General features: G+C 38.4%; 2 protein-coding genes across 3 annotated transcripts; one reads left to right on the top strand and one right to left on the bottom strand.

Moving 5' to 3' along the window:
• Window positions 1–835: 835 nt before the first annotated feature.
• Window positions 836–12887, bottom strand: hspa4a (heat shock protein 4a). The gene is made up of 19 exons (XM_017421425.3): window positions 12592–12887; window positions 11382–11439; window positions 11134–11274; window positions 10713–10835; window positions 8984–9083; window positions 8355–8488; window positions 7905–8149; window positions 7568–7644; window positions 7142–7293; window positions 6690–6796; window positions 5881–6014; window positions 5556–5737; window positions 4914–4997; window positions 3333–3485; window positions 2944–3069; window positions 2724–2831; window positions 2269–2388; window positions 1997–2158; window positions 836–1885 (listed from the first exon to the last, which is right to left on the bottom strand). Exons 1-19 carry the CDS (start codon window positions 12696–12698, stop codon window positions 1685–1687), a joined length of 2514 nt encoding a protein of 837 aa, XP_017276914.1. The 5' UTR covers window positions 12699–12887; the 3' UTR covers window positions 836–1684.
• A 604-nt stretch (window positions 12888–13491) lies between these two features.
• On the top strand, window positions 13492–18079 carry zcchc10 (zinc finger, CCHC domain containing 10). 2 transcript variants are annotated; one of them, XM_017421304.3, is made up of 5 exons: window positions 13492–13602; window positions 15030–15191; window positions 15700–15741; window positions 17121–17372; window positions 17934–18079. In XM_017421304.3, exons 1-4 carry the CDS (start codon window positions 13562–13564, stop codon window positions 17356–17358), a joined length of 483 nt encoding a protein of 160 aa, XP_017276793.1. In that variant the 5' UTR covers window positions 13492–13561; the 3' UTR covers window positions 17359–17372; window positions 17934–18079. The 2 variants fall into 2 exon arrangements, with proteins under 2 accessions (XP_017276793.1, XP_017276792.1); XM_017421303.3 differs by having other exon boundaries at window positions 17121–18079.
• Window positions 18080–19779: the final 1700 nt, after the last annotated feature.

The raw sequence follows: 19779 nt of genomic DNA, 5'->3' as shown, positions 1-19779 counted from the left end.
GTTTATTGTATCATTAACAGTTACCATAAATGTAAAATAAATTTATAATTTCCATCATATTAACATACTTTATTCATTAATAAAGATTAAAAGATTGGCATTAAACAAGCGCTCTCGCAGCTCTTCTGACATGTGCGCCAGTTGATGCGCCGGCGTAAAAAATGATGCATACACCTACTGACAGCGCTACCTGAGGCAGGTGTTGCATCGAAATATGTCCCCCTCCCCTACGAAATCTGTATTTTTACGAACCCCCGTAAGGAGCATGTCGGGAAAATTTGGGGAAAAACATTAGTGAGTTACCTGGCAATTAATACGTTTTTGACAGGTGTCTTGCCAAGGTAGTTATCCCTGTAATAATGTCTCCCACCAGAAGGGGCGCTCGCTAAGCAGCTCTGAATTACAAAATGTCTATTTCTCTCAAAAAATAAAATAAAATAAAAATGTACGTCTGTAAATGAGTTGACTTGTTTTGTGACCAGAAAGGGTTTGCAGACTTACTTCTTGTGCTTTATGGCCAAATACACAATTTTATCAGGACATCTGATAAAAATATGTGTCCCATGTCAAAGGAAAAGAAGTTAGACTAACAGATCAGTCTTTGACTGCAAAGATGTTTCACATCAAGCAGCAAGTTATAAATTATTGAAATTTTTATAAGAAAAATATCTATATGGATACTTTTTGGGTTATAATATCAGCTAATAGTATGGTGGCATAAAATCAGATCTGTGTAAACTATTAATCTGTAGGAGGTTTATCACAGTAAAACATCTCTTTATTTGTGTTGAAAACTGAAAGCAGGAAACACCCACTGTGTTTCTTCACATTGAATAACTTTCTCTTTTCAATGTTTTAGTCCAAGAACTTTATTTTAGTAATTATTTTTTGCTTTTTTGGTGACATGGCAAGAACAGCACCTAAAAAGGTGACATGTTGAACCAGCAATCACAACTTTAGGTAGAAAAAAAAAAAAGACAAAAGAGCATTACAAGGCTACCAAAGAATGATCAGATCATTGCTTTTAAATGAGAAAAGCAAAACAATGAAATACTGCATGACAGTAACTTGTATCTATTTTCAAACGTTTCAGTACAACTTAAAAAAAAAAATCCTTTTGCGTTTCTTTTAACTAAATACATCATCCAAGAATTACAAATGCCTGTGGTGGAAAAGAAAAATGCACCGTTTTACATTAACAACTGAAACAATTCAAGTCCCCGTCACCCATGCCCCTGCACCTATATCTTAGTTAGACAAACAATATCTTACAATATCACAATTTTTCTAGGTACTATTAGTTATGAACGGCCATGTTGTAGACAGTTCACCAGATCAGACAATCTTGGCTTAAATGTGCTCAGGAGAAGCTGAATATAACAATCTTAAACATTACAGCCATCAAAGCAGCACAGAGAAAGCAGCCTCTACCCCCACACTCACAACGTTCAAGTCTTCAAGTAGTTCATTCAGTAATAATATTATGCAATATTTTTATGCTCCAAGAAAGAAAAGACATGCCGTGGAGGCAGCCTGATGATTAGCATTGATAACGGATGCTGCTGTCGGTGTCTTAAAGAGAGGCTACGATGTCATCAATAACAATCTCCAGAGAGGGGCAGAACTGGGACAAGTTGCAGCACAAACGAGAGTGGGGGAAACTCAAGGTTGGCAGCTGAAAAATTTAGTCAATGTCCATCTCGGGGAGTTTGTTGTCTGTCGTTTCCTGTTCCGTGCCTGTGGGTTTGGCTTTGTCTGGATTGCATGGCTGGCTCTCCGGTACCTCCTGCCCATTCACCGGCCCGTTCTCCGTCTTCTCCTCCTTAGGAGGCTCAACTTTGGGCTTGGGTTTGGACACCACTGGGTTACAGGATGAATAAAGCTCCTTAACAATGAAAATAAGAAAAAAAAATTAGAATATGCGAGTTAGGCTTGTAAGGCTAGCTTAGAGACCGCAAGTCACAGCAAATATTTATAATACGAGCCTTTAAAGTACCTTAGTCTTGGCCTGAATCTCTCCAACTTTGACCACTGGGTCCAAGGTGAGATCCTGACTGTTCTGCTGGTTCATCTTGGAGTTCATCCAGGCCATGGCTTCATTGATCTGCTTCTCAATCCGAACCACCTCCAGCTCTTCAAGGTGATCATACTGCTCGTCCTGATGTTGAAGTGGGAATTATATATGATTGTTCAACTCCAACCTTCAGAGGCTCCAACTAATGTACTACGAATAATCAGTTAATGAGAGCTGTCATGTTTAGATTTTACCTTTGCTTTGTAAGCTTCTATGATCTTCATGTACTTCTGGATCTGTCTGCCGAGTTCCTCGAATGCTTTTGGTCTCTCCTCAGCCTCCATGAACCGGTCCTGAATGGGCTGACCAATTTTCTGTCGAAAGGAACATTAAGTCTTATTGATTCAAATCAAGCAAAACAGCAGCTGGGCCACACAAATCTGCATTTTATCATGTTATTTTCAATTATTTTTGCATTAACTGCAAAGATTTCAAATAAAAGGCGACACAGCCAAATGTAGAACTAATGAAGTAGTTTGCTGATAGACAAATAAAAAGATTGATTTCCTCAAATGTTTTCACACTGCATTTACAGAAAGTGCTTATTGGAGCCACTGCTTCTGTTTGCCCTGAATACAAGCCGCAAAACTGTTCAGCAAACCACGTTTCCTTTTTTTTAACATCAGTTTGATGCCACACGATACTTTACCTTCAGTTCAACCAGTTTGTCGATGTAAACTTGTTTCTGCTGGTCCTCTCCATCTTCATACAACCAATTCTCTGTGTCTTCTAGTTTTAATGAAAACAATTCACGGTCCTGAAATTGGAACGGAAAGTCAAAAAAAATCATCAGGGCAGAACAGAAATGAATAAATAAATCAAAGAAAAGGTTAAAGGTCAAACTGTGCGATGATTAGATTTGCACTCACAGCTTCATTCACAAACTTCTCCAGCACTCCATGCAGTTTGTCCCTCATGTCGTAGACGTACTCTTCTACGTTGTTCTTCGCATCGTTCCTCTCCTTCTCCAGCTTGTCCTGCATGATCATCTTCCCCTTTAGGAGTCACATAAAAAAAGAAAATCAGATCAGTCACTTTAATAGTTAAACCATTTGAACGTGAAGTTTCTTTTTAATTTAAACAACACAATTTAGCCAAAACATTTATTTAGGAGAAAGTGAGACATCATATGTTTTACTTTGGTTATTTCTTGGTTAAAGAAAGTAGAAAATGGCCACCAGAGAGCCTAACTAGCAGGCTGTTTGGACTAACGTTGTCTGTGCATGCTGAACATTCCTGGTGATTTTTAGAGCATTACCTCATTCTCCACAAACATATTGAGTTCATCGCTGGACAGCTGCCACTGCAGTTTGCTCTCTATGGGCAGATCCACCGTCTTCGTTTTTACTTTGGCCTTCTTCGCCTGAGGAGGCTGGTCGTTCTTCTTCTCTTTGGCGTCTTCTGTTGACATCTGGTGGAAAAAACAAATGAAGAGCTTTCTTTTTAATGCGTTTGCGCACTTTTAGGTGAGATAGACAGCCGTGTGAGCTGTGTGTGTAAAACTAATTAAAGGAATAATCCTAAATTTAGTCCTGCCTGTCTTTAGTCGGTTTAAATGATCTTTTGTATCCTGCAACAAAAAGATTAAACTCTAACCTCAAGTTTAAACTGTGACAACACAGTCAACTGATTTGTTCTCTCTCTCTTTAAGTTTACTTCCTTAAATGCAGATGTTTTTAAAACACTTTATTATCAACCTACTTTTATATTTCAAATTATCACTGAATTACCAGGAAAAGGTTGGTTGGATTAATGTGAAAAGTCAGACAAAAACAAGAGGATGTGCTGGTGCTTAGACACCTATATTTGTGGGGAACAATCAGAGTTTTTGACCTCTGAGAGTCAGTCCTCACTTTCTGAAACACTTCACGTGGAGTTTGAAAGTTTTAGAGGTAAGGATAAAATAAAACTTCTTCATGTTCTTTGACAAGGAAGCTCCTTTTTAAATGTCGGCCCTTAAAATAGAAGTAAAACGTGTAAATTTCATTGTAAAAATATTGCCATATGCTATCACCCATTGCAGAACTACAGCTACAAAATTAGAAAGAGAAATAAAGTTGGTACTGTTCATTCCTTGGTCACCTAGTGCTGGGCGATATGGCTACAAATATACAAAACCAATTACATCGTTTTCTATATAGTCAAGTTTACAAACGGAGGATATAATTACAGGGACTATTAAATTCACTCAGCTGAGTGTCTAAAACTGTTTCTGATGTGCCACATATGATTGTCTAAAGATCTCATTTATTTAAGGATTTGGTAACAGGATTTCATCCCTAGTTGATACTAAGTGCAACAGTGGAACGGCTAAGATGTAACTGTTACAAATGAGCTAAAGTAAAGTGCAGAATAAACGACAGTGGTGTGGCAAGTGTTAAAAATCGTGAACTTAGCCCACCGCTCAACCATAAAGGGGCTGTGTTTAAATTACGCTGACTGGCCCTAACTCACCACTTACGGGAAAATTAACCGACAAACAAAAAAAATGGTACCGGCAACAACCCCCCCCCCCCTTTTTTTTTTTTCCTTCATCGACAGCTCTTCAGATTAACTTACTCTCGTTTTAACTACATAATAGTTTATTCAAATTTATTATTGATGTTTTTGGGCTAAATGCTGGAATCATAGATCTTTTTGCTCCAAAACTGCTGCCGTCTCATTACTGACACTGAGCTGCTCTTATTTTGCTTTCTTTCCTCTGCTTTGTCGTGTGTTTTGACACTAAAAGAATCAGAAGACTTCTTAACGTGTAACACCTGCAGAAATTCATCTTATTTTGGCTCGGAACAGTGTATCTGAGGTGAATGGATGTTCTTATCGCCCAGCACAAGGCTACCTCCATTTCCTCTGCCTCTGTTTTCTTGTCTCCGTTGTCCTCAGCCTGGGGTTTCTGATCGTCCTGGTCCACCTGCATTTTGGTCTGACACATGGTAACAAAAGAGAGCATATACAGAAATCATATTAAAGGTGACGGAAGCTGCTTTGTGGCTGGTTTTATTTATTCATGTGGGACTTTAAAAGGAGAACAATGTTTTTCAAAATGAACACCTGGAGATATGCGTTTGTTTTGGCTTCGCCACACTGAATATATCATTTTGTCCCCAATTCATAAGAAGTTGATGGAGGACGAGTTGGGCGGCATTTCTTACAAATTCTGGACAAACCTTCTGTTTTTAGCAGCTTTTAGAGGCATAAGGAACAAGTTAAATATCATGATGGGGATAAATGGTTGTTAATATTTCGTGCAGAAATAGAAAAGACCAAAGCAAATTTTAAGGAGGCAAAAACATTTCACACCTTCAAGCTGTCGGATGTTTGCTAAGACAGAATGCTACAGATGATGATTTAACCGACAACGTCAGACCAGACTGGCAAACTGAAAATTATGTCAAAGACAAAACACGAAGCAAACAGCTTCTCTTTCCGCCCACACACATACCTCCACCTAGCCTGCCTTACAACCTGCGCCCATACACACCTCCTCCTCCTTCACGACCTGGTCCGTCTCCATCGGCTCCTCCCCTTCAGCTGCTTTCACGAGCTCGACGAGTGATGCGCTCGACACGCTGAACACACCGTGGACGTTGACGCGCACTTTCACCTTGACCTTGGTGCTCTCGCCTGACACCTGAGGGACCACGTTCTGAACCAAGAACTGACCTGCACGGTAGAAGGGAGGCGTCAAAGCGTGGCAGTGGGGCGAAACCTGCCGTTCTATCATCGTTACACACAAGATTCTGTGAAACCAGAGGACAGAACAGCAGTTCTGGTACATTTCACACTTCAAAGTGCAAAATAAATACCTATAGTGGCATTGGGGTAGGGTAGCTCCTTGGGATTACTGTAGTAGGCCTCAAGGGTGAAGGGCTCCTTCCGATAAAAAGTCAGCAGTTTTGAAAAGGGAGCCGCGTGGTTCTTTGGGAAAACATCACAGTCACTGAAACACACCAAGGAGAGACCAATAAGACATGTAAAATTATACAAACAGGGATCACACAAGCAAGGTTTACCTACAGCATTTGGGAATGATGTAAAGCTGCATCTACGTTACCTTCAAAGAACCAGAACAGACAAAAGGCAATATGGCCTCTTGCAGCTACTGCAGACTGTAACCCACTCAACTATCAGCCTACACACCAATCTGCTGTTTGGAAACAGTTTATACCATACACTTAAAACTCTTCTTCAAAGTGGAATCATTTTAGAGAACCTACAACTTATTTATATTTTTAAAATGTTTGGTTAAAAAAAACAAAACAAAACAAAAAAAAACAAGACTTCAAGTTTGCCATGGTACGAATTACCATTCAGCGTGAACACACCGGATTTGGCAGAAAACCAACGCAGGTAGCTGCATCTGATGCCAAACAGCAGATTCTTTGAAGCTGAGCGAGCTTCGGTGTAAAACGCACAACGACAGGAACATCTGAGGGAAGAGTCTTGATTTAAATTCACCCGTTCTGTTCCAGCCAGCTCTACCTACAGTGAAACACCTCGTGATGTTTTAATGATTACATTAACAGCTAGGAGCCGCAAATCTGCAGGAAGGAAAGAAGTTGGAAGACTGAATATTTTTACAGCTGTCCTCAGGTGACAGTGGCAGCAATCATACCTGAGTCCGTCCTCTGCAGCCGAATTCCATTTGAGAGAAATGGAGTAGGGGACGACGTCTGTGATGGAGAACTCTCTCACTTTGAAAGCTGGTGACAAGATGGCGCACTGAGGGGAAAAACAACAAAACAATGTTTAAAAACTAAAACTTTATATCTGTGTTACTGACCAGACTACATAAAGAAGTTTAAAGATAAAGATACCATTTTCATCTAAATTATGCAACTCTGAATCACACACCAAAAAAAGATAAGGTAGTTTTTTTTTTATTTTAAAAATGACTAATTTTAAGTACTTGAAACACTCTAAGAGTGGTATGAGTTAAGATTTCCAAAAGAAAAACAAATTAAAGCACTTATATTTTTTTCTGCACATCAAATAATGACTCAACTTATTGAAATTCAGAGGGTAAAGTAACAGTAAAAGGTCCTGATTGTGACAGATGAGCTGTACCTGCAGAGCGCAGCCCCTGGCGACGGCCTCATCTGCATTCAGAGTCGTGCTCAGCTCTTTGCCGAAGAACTTTCCGATTCGCTCTTTGACGGCGGGAATTCTGGAGGCTCCGCCTACGATCTCAACTGCGTACATGTCTTCTTTCTTCAGCTCTGGACACGGATAGGCGGGAGGCAAAGATGAAAAGATCAAAACTTCCACTTTTTAAGACTTTCTCATCAAAAAGAGCGGCCAAGCGTTTATTCTGTTCAACGCAAACAGCTCAAATTCAACCTGACATATTTCTACTTGTAATGGACACGCAGTTAATTAATGGAAGGTCAACAGACATGTAGTTTACTGTCTCAGCAAACTACATGTTGTCAGTGAAAGCTTGCTCATGCTCATGGGAATAATCCAGCTGTTATTAAAGTCGTTTGTACTCACTGGCTTGTTCCATGACGCTCCGCAAGGGACCCTCAACTTTGGCCAGCAGTCCCGCACACATCTCCTCAAACTGGCCTCTGGAAAACAGAATCATAAATTATTAATAGAAACAGCCGAGCAACAAACAGTTTCAAAGACTCCAAATGTGCAGCCGAACGGCACAACAGAGGCAAAGTTTTTCTGCCAGCTGACGACAGGAACAGCTTCTTTTGAACTCAGAAAACAACCCAGGTTTCATGAGCTCCTGGTAGAGGATTTTTACTCAACTCTGCTTCAAGTTAAACACCACTACAGTGCATTTCAGATTTTATTCAACTGTGTAAATATCACATCTCACCTGTTTAGTTTACCGGAAACGTCTATGTCGTTCATGAAGCATTCGATGTTGAGCGGCAGGTCAGACGAGTTGGCGCTCATCAGCTTCTTCAGCTTCTCGCACTCTTGATAAAGCCGCACCAGAGCTCGCGGTTTGGACTTGACGTCCAGTTTGTAGTTCTTCGCAAACTCCTGGCAGAAGTGGTTTACCAGGATGTCGTCGAAGTCCTTCCCGCCGAGGTCCGAATCAAAAGCTGTAGCCAGGATCTTTGAGGAAGAAAAGAGGAAATTAATTAACTTAAAGAGGCAGAGAGAAGAGTAACATGTCAAACAGCCAAGAAAATGTTTTAGATTTATGCTTTCCTTCGTTGCAACACAATCAGTAATCTGTGGCAGTCTTCAGCAGTGGTTATACATACTCCATCCTACATCATTTCACCCTGACTAGAACCCCTCAGAATTCCTTTCTCACCTTAAGTTTTCCCTTGTTAAAGGCACAAACGGACACTTGGTAACCAGAGTGGCCCAGGTCCACAAACACAACTATCCTGGGCTTCTCTTCTGGAGCTGGAAGGTCCTGTTTGTAGATTCCATACGCCAGAGTCACTGCAACACAACACAGACACATGAGCAGGTTTTAGATTTCGCTTGTTTTTTTGGCTCAAACTACTACCCCTTTACCATCTTCTGTGCTTTACCAAATTAAACTGCCTGAACTGCTGTTACTACTAAATACTAATAATCGCGGCAGAGGCTATTTTATCTGTATCTGTTCGTTTAATTTCTAACCAGTACACAAAGCAGAGCTGTACCAAGTGTCTGAAAGTATGCTGCAGCACAAATGTGACATTTACGTGGATTCACAGCTACAGCATGACTCAAAGCTGGACATACCTCAGCACGAACGTATAGCTCTCTAAATAAACGGACCGCGTCAGCAGATTTAAAAGACATGGTCATATCACGTGACATCTAGATTTTACTTCCAAGCATAGTGTCATAACTGTGTTTACGCAGCTAAAAAGAGCCAAACAGAACAAAAGAAGGGAAAATGATTTGGTTGTTTGCGTCCTATATAAGGAGTAGTCTGTTTCTATGTACCTGCAGTGGTGTCATTCATTAATCGTAGACAGTTGAGGCCTGCGATCTGAGCTGCATCCATGACTGACCTCCTCTCTGCATCAGTGAAATAACTTGGGACCTGGGACAGAAAAAAATATATCATCTTCATGAAAGCACCAACAAGGAAACATCAAAATGGATACACGTGGCATAACTGTTAAGCATTTGGTAAAGAACTAAATGGGTCTAAAAATGTATACAGCATATGTTCTAAAGTAAGGATCAATTTTACACTATGCTTCAAAAAGATGTCTGGAAAATGTCACCATATTGGTGAGTCTGGATACCAAAACAAAACGTCTCCTAGTGGAAAAGTTCAAGTGCTAAATTTAGCTCCAGGCCACAGTAATAACAGCATGTTATCCATCTCCGGAGCTGAGGTAAACTATAAATTTAGGCTCGGGGAGAGTAATAGCCTCTCTGTGTTGGATCTATAACATTACATAACAGGTGCTGAGCTCTAACACTTCCCACTGCTCACCAACAAGGTGTAGGCCAGGAAATAAAGCTTTCAGACAAAGACATCTGGTGAACAGATTAAAGCTGAAAATGACACATTTTTAAAAAAGGTAGCAATACATTTATACAACAGACACTTATATTTGTTTTTAGCCAAAATTGCTTGAAAATGCAAAATCGAGCCATTGCTCAAATTTCAGGATGTATATACGATTCAATATTTTATCCAACTACAAAAAAAAAAATAAAAGGACTGTAAGTAATTGATGGTGACAACAGGGTTTCCTGAAGTCCTGTCAGCTTGAAGCTGTTCAGACACGTTGGTTTAAAATAATGTTTAGCCGTCCAATTGTGATTGGGTAGAATTGAATACAAATAAAAAGTGGATTTAAAATGTTTTCCTCCAGACCATCTTTTGAAGTGGAAAAGTCTGGTCTGGACCCATTTAATTTGCACAGGTTTGATCATCTGAATGTAATCCACTCTGGACTAACCTGTAGGAGCTCATCCTGACCTGCAGCAGAATGGACATCTCAAGGTGTAAAAAAAAAAAAAAGTCTGCTCAGCTGCCAGCTGATTAAAGATAATTAACCAGTTAACCTCAGGAACAGTTTAAAAATACAGCTTTTGTTTGTTTGATTTTTAGCTAAAAAGTTTTATTGAACAGTTTATTGAAACTCTTTCCATTATAAACGCCTGTTTCATCAGGATGTTATTAATCAACGTGGTATAGATCACATTGCATGAGTGAGTTTCTCTTTGGTTTAATGTTAATGTATGCTATAATGTTTAATGACAATGAGAGAACAGCGGTCTGAGCAGCGTTCTGTCCAAACACAGCTGATGTTAAATTCAAAGTGACACTGAGCTTAGTGAAGTCACTAATCATCTATCTTTATTTCTTTTTTATTTCATTTGTTAAGTAATTAATTTTATCGAGCCATAACTCTGGCTCTGAGCCATGTTAATGTCAAAATAATAACATAGTTCAGATGTCTGAATGCATCTCCATTTTTACTGAAACATCTGACAGCCCTGTCTGTGAAGGGACTGTGTGTGTATCTGCGTACAGCACGGGTAACGGACATCCAATTGCAAAACGTTTTGAGGTACACAATTTACCACCAAGTGGTGTCAGAGGTGTCAAATCACTCGTAGCCGATTCAAAACAACAAATCTGAACAAATAATCTGTGCACACAAGTAAACCCCCACCTCCTCATAGATGATTTAAAGTCAAAGAAGCTTACCGAGATGACGCAGTCGACAACTGGTTTCTTCAGGGCACTTTCAGCTGTTTCCTTCAGTTTGGTCAGCAGCATGCCGGCTACCTGCTCAATGCTAAACACTCGTTCTTCCTCCATGTACATCACCTGGAATTGATGAGAATGACGAAGATTAGCTGAATGTTTTCCATCAATCATAAAGGTTTAGACTGAAAGCTCATGCAGTAAACACCTCACAAGACAGGTCAGAGATTTTGGTGCAGAGTGGGATTTGGTAAGAAACATTTCTCTGATAAAACTGCTTCTTCTCTCAATCATTTCTCAGCCTCACAGTAATTCTCTCCACAGGATCGCAACAGTAAGACAGACTGTGTGTTTGTAATATGCCACACGAGGCGCTATCATTTACATACTCCCAAAGACTTGTGTTAAATCATAACCTTACTTTGATACCAGTGGATCCAGAAGGCATCGGTGCCAGGTCATACACCAAGTTGGACTTGACCGACTGAACATACGGGTCTGAGAATGCTCTGCCATGGAAGCGCTTGAAGCCCTGCACCGTGTTCTTCTGGTTGGTTACCACCTGGGAACAACGATGGAGCAAACGAGGGTTCAATTTTAAAAACAAATTCACAGGTTTGTGCATTAAACAGCGTTTGTTCTTAGGTTTAACAGAAACATGACTTTTACCTGGCTCTTTGCAGCAGCGCCAATAGATCGATTCCGTGGTCCAAACGACACAAATGACCTGAAACAAATAAAAATAAATAAATAAATGAAGACCACAAACAAAGTGAGGCAAGATGTTTGAGTTCATCTTAGCATGCATGTGATTTGAAACTACATTTACAGTATTTTCCAGAAGTTACTAGATGATATAATCATCATGGGCTTACACAAGACTGACACTTTAGAGCCCAACCTAAAGAAATTTTTAGTCTTCTCCTATTTATTTATTTGCTTTGGAGCGAATAAAATTAAGATTGAATGATGTCAAAAGTAGTGATGATTTGTATTTATTTCCAAACAATTTCAGACAATGTAAAAGCCAAAGAAAGTTGTCAATAATATATAAAGTATATCCTTTGTGTCAAAGTAATTGACACATTTGCAATTGATTAATTATCTACAACCTACAGCCATATTTCTTAATAATCACAAAAGTTTAATTTTTTCTTGACAACTGGTGCATCAAAACTAAACTAAAATAAAATACATATACATTTCACACACAATGAATTAACTATTTCACCTTAAACTAACATACCAGCATAAATAGACTACACTTAAACAGTATGTAAATACATTTACTGACCAAATCAGCTTTTGAAAAGCTAAATTAAATGTTTCGTATCATCAATACATCCTTTAAATATTAAAGACTAAATTATGCTAGAATATTCCACCAGGAGCTCAATGCTTTCGTCACACGGGAAGACGCGCAATTTGATACACGGGGCAAACCGGTTGGTCGGAGCTTCCGCCCTCCACAGATGTACAACTGCCGTTAGATTGAAACCCCCGCCCGCCTCGTGTTCACCGGGCCACTCAAAGAAATAATTCAAACAGCTCGGTACCGTTAATAGAACAGAGACCTTAGCTAACTCGCTAGCTCCGCGGTATGAGGTTAAACGAGGTTTGTAAATAAAAAATGAGCTCTGGACTGTTCTGTGTTCGAAAAACACACGCGGGAACGTTTCACGACTACGTTTCACAATGAAAGGCAGTTTTAAAAGCCAACAAAACATATGTGGCGATATAAAATTTCAACTAAAGGCTGCAGTATATCTGGACTCACGTGCATTACCGTGACAACCGTAAGACAACAACAGAGAACAAAATGACTGGCATGATCCCAGAACCCGGACTGATAACACCAAAATTTATTTTAGATACTCACGGTGTACATCTGTCGCTGTACTCGTTGGCGATTGTCTCGATTCCTCCGGCTCGGGCAACAGCTACATAGCAGCTTTGAAAGCCCAAGTCAAATCCTACCACTGACATCTTCTCTGCCTGCTAGGTTTAAGGATGTCCACAGTGCGACTAAAAAAGAAGTAACGTAAATGTATAACTACAAATTTAAAGAGTATAAAAGTACGCTCAAGTTGTGTTAAATAAAGCTACTGCTTGTTATAATCACCACCGCTGACTGTTACCCGGTGTCTGTGATCTCTGCTGGCAGACTTCAATAGCAGCAAGGTGGTCTTTCTGAATTCTCGCGATACTCCGGCAGTTATCGCGAGACTTACTCAGTTCCAGATTTCTCTGGACTTTTCTACAAACATGTGAATGACTGCTCTGCAACACTCCAGCGTTTGGCAGAAATATCCTGATATTTCTACTGACTTTTACATAATTCCTCAAAACCATAAATTTATGATGTTTTTTCTGATCATTTCTAAATCGTTATTTAAATCTGTAACTTCTTTTTCTTTGATATTATTCGATTCACTTCATTTTGTTAACATTGTGAACAAAGACTAATTTCAAGTAGGTCAGAAAAAAGACACTTATTGTGACACATATAAGCAACAATTAAACCTCAGCAACTGTTTGACAAACTTGATTTATATTATATTAATAGGCACAAAATGAAACACGGATAATTAAAACATTCAGTTTCGAAAACACATGATATGTTTTAATAATATTGATGAAATGTAAATGTTTTAATATTTTAGCCGTTTGTGAAAAAAAACAAGTAGTTATATAATATATATAAGGGGATAAAAAGTATTGAAATATATCCTAACATCCTTAACTCATCGACATGGTGTTTATTTATTTCTATAGGGGGCGCTCACCTCCTTAATACTACCGGAAGCGTGCCTTAATCTGCCACCGACGAAGAAGAAGTAACTTTCAACATGGCGACTCCCATGCACAGGATAATAGCAAGAAGACAAGCGTGAGTATAATATTAATAAGTGGGTGTAACGGTGTCGTTTTCGTATTTTTGTGACTTTAGTTTTGTTATCAACACTTCCGGCCTTTTACTCGTCGAGCTTCACCGGACAAGCAGCAGCTATTTGCGGTTTCTGGATAGCTTCATCACCGCACAGATTCTGATATGTGCTTATTATCTGTCTGTGCTTTTACGTTTTTTGTAAGCTTTTTAATTTAGTTCGGGACTTTTTTAGTCACGGTTTCTAGTTAAGGTCAGTGTCGTTTTATTTATAAAACCCATTCAAACAACACAAGCTACAGAGCAAAACGTAACATTTAAATTTAATAGAAGTCAATAAAACGATTCAGTTACGATTTTAAACACAACTGGGAGAGCTCTAAAGAAACTTTGAAGAGTGCCGATGCAGCTAGTGATCAGACTTCCAGCATCAATTCTGTAATAATATAAACCAAAAGGAAGGAAGAGTATAAAGAACCAGAATTAAATATATATTAAAGCTGCTGGCAGTGGCTCATTATGGTCACAATGACAACCACACATGTATCTGTCATCCCCTAACAACAAACTCAACAAAGGCAGACTAAAAAAAAATAAACCTTGAATACACTATTTGTGGGAAAACTATAAATCAGATTTGACATGTTCTTGAAATCTGCGCAGCTGAAGACACTCATGGTCACATGTGTGATTTTTATTTTATTTTTATTTTTTTTATGTGTCTACTGTCGAAACCTGTCAGCAATCAGTAAAATCTGTTCTGTAATGCACGGGAAGCCAAATAAATGAAGTGTAATATGATCCTGCTTTCTAGGGTCTTCTAAAAGTCACTCTGGAAACGATGAAGAGACGACTGATCTAAACTCATATCCAAATTCTTTCAGTAATTTAACTGAGAATAAATAAAAACACAGATTTTTTAAAAATCTATGGGTCCTAGGTGGTTTTCTTTGGCTAACTCTTTCTTCATCTGATGTTTCCAGAACTTTTACAGTCATATAATCTTTCTCCCGCTTAAAGAGGACACCCTCAAGTCTGCAAAGACAAGGAACTGACTGGCTGTGGACTGACATTTGATTTAATATATCAGTAACCTGTTTAAACCTTTTTGGTTTGTTTAAAAAGAGCAGTAATCTCACAAGAAAAAAAAACCCACTATGCCAGATTTAGACGCTGGCTGCTCTCTGTCTGCAGTCTCTGGAAGGCAAACGCAACAAAATACAACAAGTTCCAGCTAAAAAAAACACCTCATTTTTAACTTTTTTTTTTATTTACACTGTGGCAATACACATTCCTTTCTGTGATTAATAAAGAACCGTTCGGTTGAATTTGCTAAACACCAAAGGAATGTTTCTGCAAAGGCTGGAACATTTGCACGGCCTGTAATTGTTCATTGTATTAAATTTGTTTATTTAATTTGCTGTATGCAGGGAGGCAAACAAACAAAATGTGCGTTGCCAGAAGTGCTTGGAAATGGGACACTGGACCTACGAGTGCACGGGGAAACGAAAGTATTTGCACAGGCCATCAAGAACAGTGGAGATGAAAAAGAAGCTGAAGGAGATCGAAAACAAACCCCTCAGCATCACGGGGTGAGTTGTCTCTGCGGACTCATTTCTACTGACAGCCTGTAATGTCTTTTAAAGGATGACACATGAACAGACGTCCATTTAGAATTCTTTTGTTCTTTGTGTCCTTAAGAGAGACAAAGAAAAGAGTAAAATGGTTTATATCTGGAAATTCTAGCACAACTAGCAAATATCAGGGTTTTGATAAATATTTACTACTGAGAATACAGTTTTAAGGACTTTAACTGTGAAATAGGTTTTATATTTTAAAGTAAAGTTTGTTTATGAAGCACATTTAAAAGCTGCTGCTGCTGCACATAACATGATGATAAAGGGAATAACAACAAAGTGCAGAAGATAAAAGAAAACAGCATAAACTTTCAAATGGAAAAGTGTTCAGCAGGTTTTTTTTTTATTTTATCATAACAAAAATTTCTCCAATATAAAAAAATAAGTCTTAGTAAAACTGACCGTTTTGCTTTCTTTCTTTATTTATTCGTTTATTCACTTCATTTAATTTTCCTCTTCACAGACCGGGACGAGAAGATTCCAGTGAAAAGAAAACGAAAAATAAGTAAGTGAGCTACTATTCTGAGGTAATCCCATTAGTTGCTGATTTCTTTTCAGAGCACTGAGGGCAGCCTCATCATTAAAGCTGCTAATGGTTTTAATATTATTGATTTTATAAATAAAATAAGAGACTCAGACAAAAGCAAATAATTCACAGCAGTTTGGCTGCTGTACTGTAAGTCTGTTTAGTGAAGCTGTTGTGTTTTATGAGATTAAAACAAAAACATACCAAGCTTTTTTTTTATCTTCCACTGACTTCTGTGCCTCTGTAAAAATCACAAAGGTTTCATAAAATATTTATATTTATTTCTGATACTACGATAATCTACATTTTTTTTGTTATAAAACATATATTATCCTCCAGTTATTAGCTATCAGAAAAAAGAGTTCAAGGCTTTACATTGTTTTAATTATCAGGTATCTAGTCTAAAAAATACTTTAATGTAAAATTTATTATTATTAAACTTGCAACAGAAGTTTGTTTTCTGGCAGCTGTTCACATACTGTCAGGCTTAATGTTAGGAATCGTGGTTCAATGGCGCCATCTAGTGGTGCATCTCCACAGCTGCAGCGTTACCCTGTCTGAGAACTAAAATTCCGTTTGCAGTGGTAAATGTTTCATGTTTGACCCAACACTGTGCTGAAAACTGATTTGTTTGCCTTGATGCTTTAGTCAGAATATGTTGAACATGATTTCTAAGCATCATCAAGTACACTTTACGGCACCAGCTGATAACGGAGAAATGCCTAAAAGAACAACACTTTTACACAGATTCTACCTGTGATTTCGAGCAGAGAGTTCTTTATAAACAGTTAACGTGATCTGTAGAAAAGTGTAGCTCTTTTAGGGGTTTCTCTGAGAGCCGGTTGAGCATCCAGCTGATTTTAAATTAGTCAAAACACAACATACAAGATTGTGTTTTTAGCAAATACATACTTATTGCTTGACTTCATCACATGACCTTTATTTTTTATCTTTATTTTAAGCTTTTTATAAAAAAAAAAAACCTTTTTACTGCAGGAAACTTGTGGAAATAGTAATGACTGTCTTCATGTAAAAGTACCTTGTGTTTTTCTCAGAACAATACTTCATGAACTTTGCCAGCTTTGTAACCATGGGCTCCAGATGTTTTGCTTGAATATTTGAAAAGCAAAACTGATCTTCATTGCAAACGTTGTATTATTTTACTATTGTGAAAGGCTGAGCGAAGTGTAAAACAGCTTCTTTGCCTCCGTGTTGTGAGATGACCCCAGAATAACCACCCTGGTTCATGCAGGTGAAACAGACTGAGGGTCAGACATTAAAACTCACCTCTGTGTTCAGTTTTGTCTGTTCCTGTTCTCAGTTTTTTGTGTTTTTTTTGCTCTGCTACTCGCTCCCAGGGGAAAAGACTCGAACGACAGCAGCAGTGATTCAGACAGCTCCTCCAGTGACTCATCATCAGACAGCAGCGACTCCTCCAGCTCGTCTTCAGACGACAGCAGCAGCGACAGCGACGGCGACAGCTCTTCTTCGTCTTCTTCATCCTCCTCCTCCTCCTCGTCCTCAGACAGCTCAGACTCAGGAAGCAGCAGTGATTCAGATCAAGGACCTCCAAGGAAGAGGAAAAAGCAGAAATAAGCACGCTGGGATGAGTGGGTTTTCTAGTTGCTGCTTGTTTTCGTATTTTCTTTTTTTCCTTTTCCCACCCTCACAGTTGGTTGGAAGTGAATTAATAAAACAGCTGTACAGGTTTGTTGATACTGTATTCTGTTTTTCCAACTTTTTCCCTCCGTTACTTCTACTATGATATTTTCTCAAGTTTGTATTTCTATTAAGGTAATAAACTTTAAAAATGTGCAGAAACAAATAAAATTATTCCATTTAAATCTTCAGATTTTAGTACTCAAGTCTATTTTTAGTTAATTGTAATCTGTACAGCTTTTATAAAGTGTTGCCAAATATCAAACATAGAATAACAGGTAACCTTTTAAAGAAGCAAAATAGGAAGTCGTGTTCCTTTAAAATTGTGCTTAAAGGTGTACATTTCAGTGTCATGAAGACCAGTCAACAAAACAACACATTAATGAAATAATAAACAAAATCTGCACAGTTTTTTTTCCTTGTATCAATGGGTAATGTGTCCTTAAATAAAAACTTTGTTAGCAAAATATGTGAACGGCTGCCAACTACCACGTGCATTTCTTTACCTACAGAAACAGCCGACGTGACAGAAAATAGGATAACGATGGTGACGTCTGAGGAGAAGCTGTGTGGGATCGAGAAGTATGACAGTTTTGATGTATTGGTACCTATTTACGCTCAGATTTGTATGCAAATAAAAGTGCTTTGTTTACATTGAGTGCGTACCTGCATTTCAGAGTTGTATATAAATATATCTGACAAACTACAGGAATAAACTCTTCCAAAGTTTAGGTTTTAGTTCAAAGTTTGCAGTGAGAACCTTTAATAATAAATAAACTTGGGTTGTTTGGGGTTTTAGAGCCTTTAGATTTAGTTTGAAAACTTTTTTTAAAAAATCACCAAGGCCTAAATGTATCTTAATTATATAAATGAACACAAACATAATGATCTTTTTTTTTTCTGAACCAAGCCCCAGACTAATGTCAAAACCACGTTTTATGTTGCAGCAAAGTCACTAAAGCAGAATGCCGCTGTGGCTTCAGGGCTTGACAGTCAGTTTGGGACTAATAGATTGCCGGTAGGTTTCCCAGACCGACAGGCAAATATGTGATCCAGGACAGAGAGTGACCAGCATTGTGGCATTCCTCTTTTTAAATCTCAGATTCCCTGTAGCAACACGCGTAACCTCTCAGTTACTTTGTGACTGCAGCCGCTCACAGCCTGGGCTGAGTATCCACAGGTCGACAGAGGACTCAGACTGAGCTGTGTGCACAGGTAAGGCACGTAGGCAAGCTCTCGAGAAGTTAGTTTTGGCTTCGAAGCTCATTCTACCTGAGCTGCGAATGAAGAGAACAACCCTACTGAGTCATTGCTGCTTATGAGCATTTTAAAAGTTCTGAATAAGATTTGATTCACATTAAAGGCACTCATTGCAAAGCATGAAATCATACATAAAAAAAATATATTATTCTGAACTAAATCAAAGTTGTGTTAGAACTGAATTCAGCCGTCTGCTTCTGTTATTTCAAGCCAAGCTATCAGTGACCAGCAGGGAACAATGAGACGTGCCTGATTTTCCCCCTGTGCGTCAAATATGGACAACCTATGCGTCACTGAAATGTTGCGTTCAATTACAGTAGGAATTGTGATCATCTCTTTATGGCTAGCCTTAATGTTGATGTTGGTGTAACTTGTGGACATTTTCTCTTTTCAGACCCTTCATATGTTTGTCATTGTTGTGTATCAGTTGTTATATGACTGGTTTTATTCACTTCTGAAATAAAGATCTTTAATCACTGGTAATGTCTTCATATTTTAAGGGAAGAAATGTTAAAAAGGTGTTGAAGTTTGATAAAAACATGCACAAATATAATTAGAAATACGTTGAAATAGTCAAAACCGAGATTGTATGTTTGTTAGGGGTTTGGAAAGTTATTCTTCAACACAAACGAAGGACATTATAAAAGATTTTATTAGATTTTGAGTGCTTCTTTTACAGCATACTGTATTAGGGTGATCACACACACGCCCTTTAAAAATATTTTTATATAAGACCATCAGATATTGTTTCTTTGTCCTCCACTTGTCTGTGTTTCTATAATATTTGAGGAATTTCTGCACACTGTGCCAACATATGCTAAGGAGAGGCCTACTATTTTATGCCTGTCAAACTTATTTTTTAGCATTTTTCCTAAACACCATCAGAGAGATGGGAGCAAATGATTTGCTTTTGTGACAAGTTAGCTGTAAGTAAAGTCTTAAGAAAAACATTTAAAATGATTAAAATGTCTGTTGATCCATTGAGTTTAGGCGGGTTAAATAATTCACTGGCATCTTAAGCAATAAAACATCTAAATAAAAGTGGAAATGAGTGAGAAAGCAGCTAGTGTTCAAAGAAAAATGTTCACAAAGCCTGAA

The sequence above is a fragment of the Kryptolebias marmoratus genome, linkage group LG13, assembly GCF_001649575.2.
Source record: "Kryptolebias marmoratus isolate JLee-2015 linkage group LG13, ASM164957v2, whole genome shotgun sequence".
Lineage (NCBI taxonomy): Eukaryota > Metazoa > Chordata > Actinopteri > Cyprinodontiformes > Rivulidae > Kryptolebias > Kryptolebias marmoratus.
The sequence above is the reverse complement of the archived record's forward strand: the minus strand, read 5'-3'. Positions and strand labels throughout refer to the sequence as shown.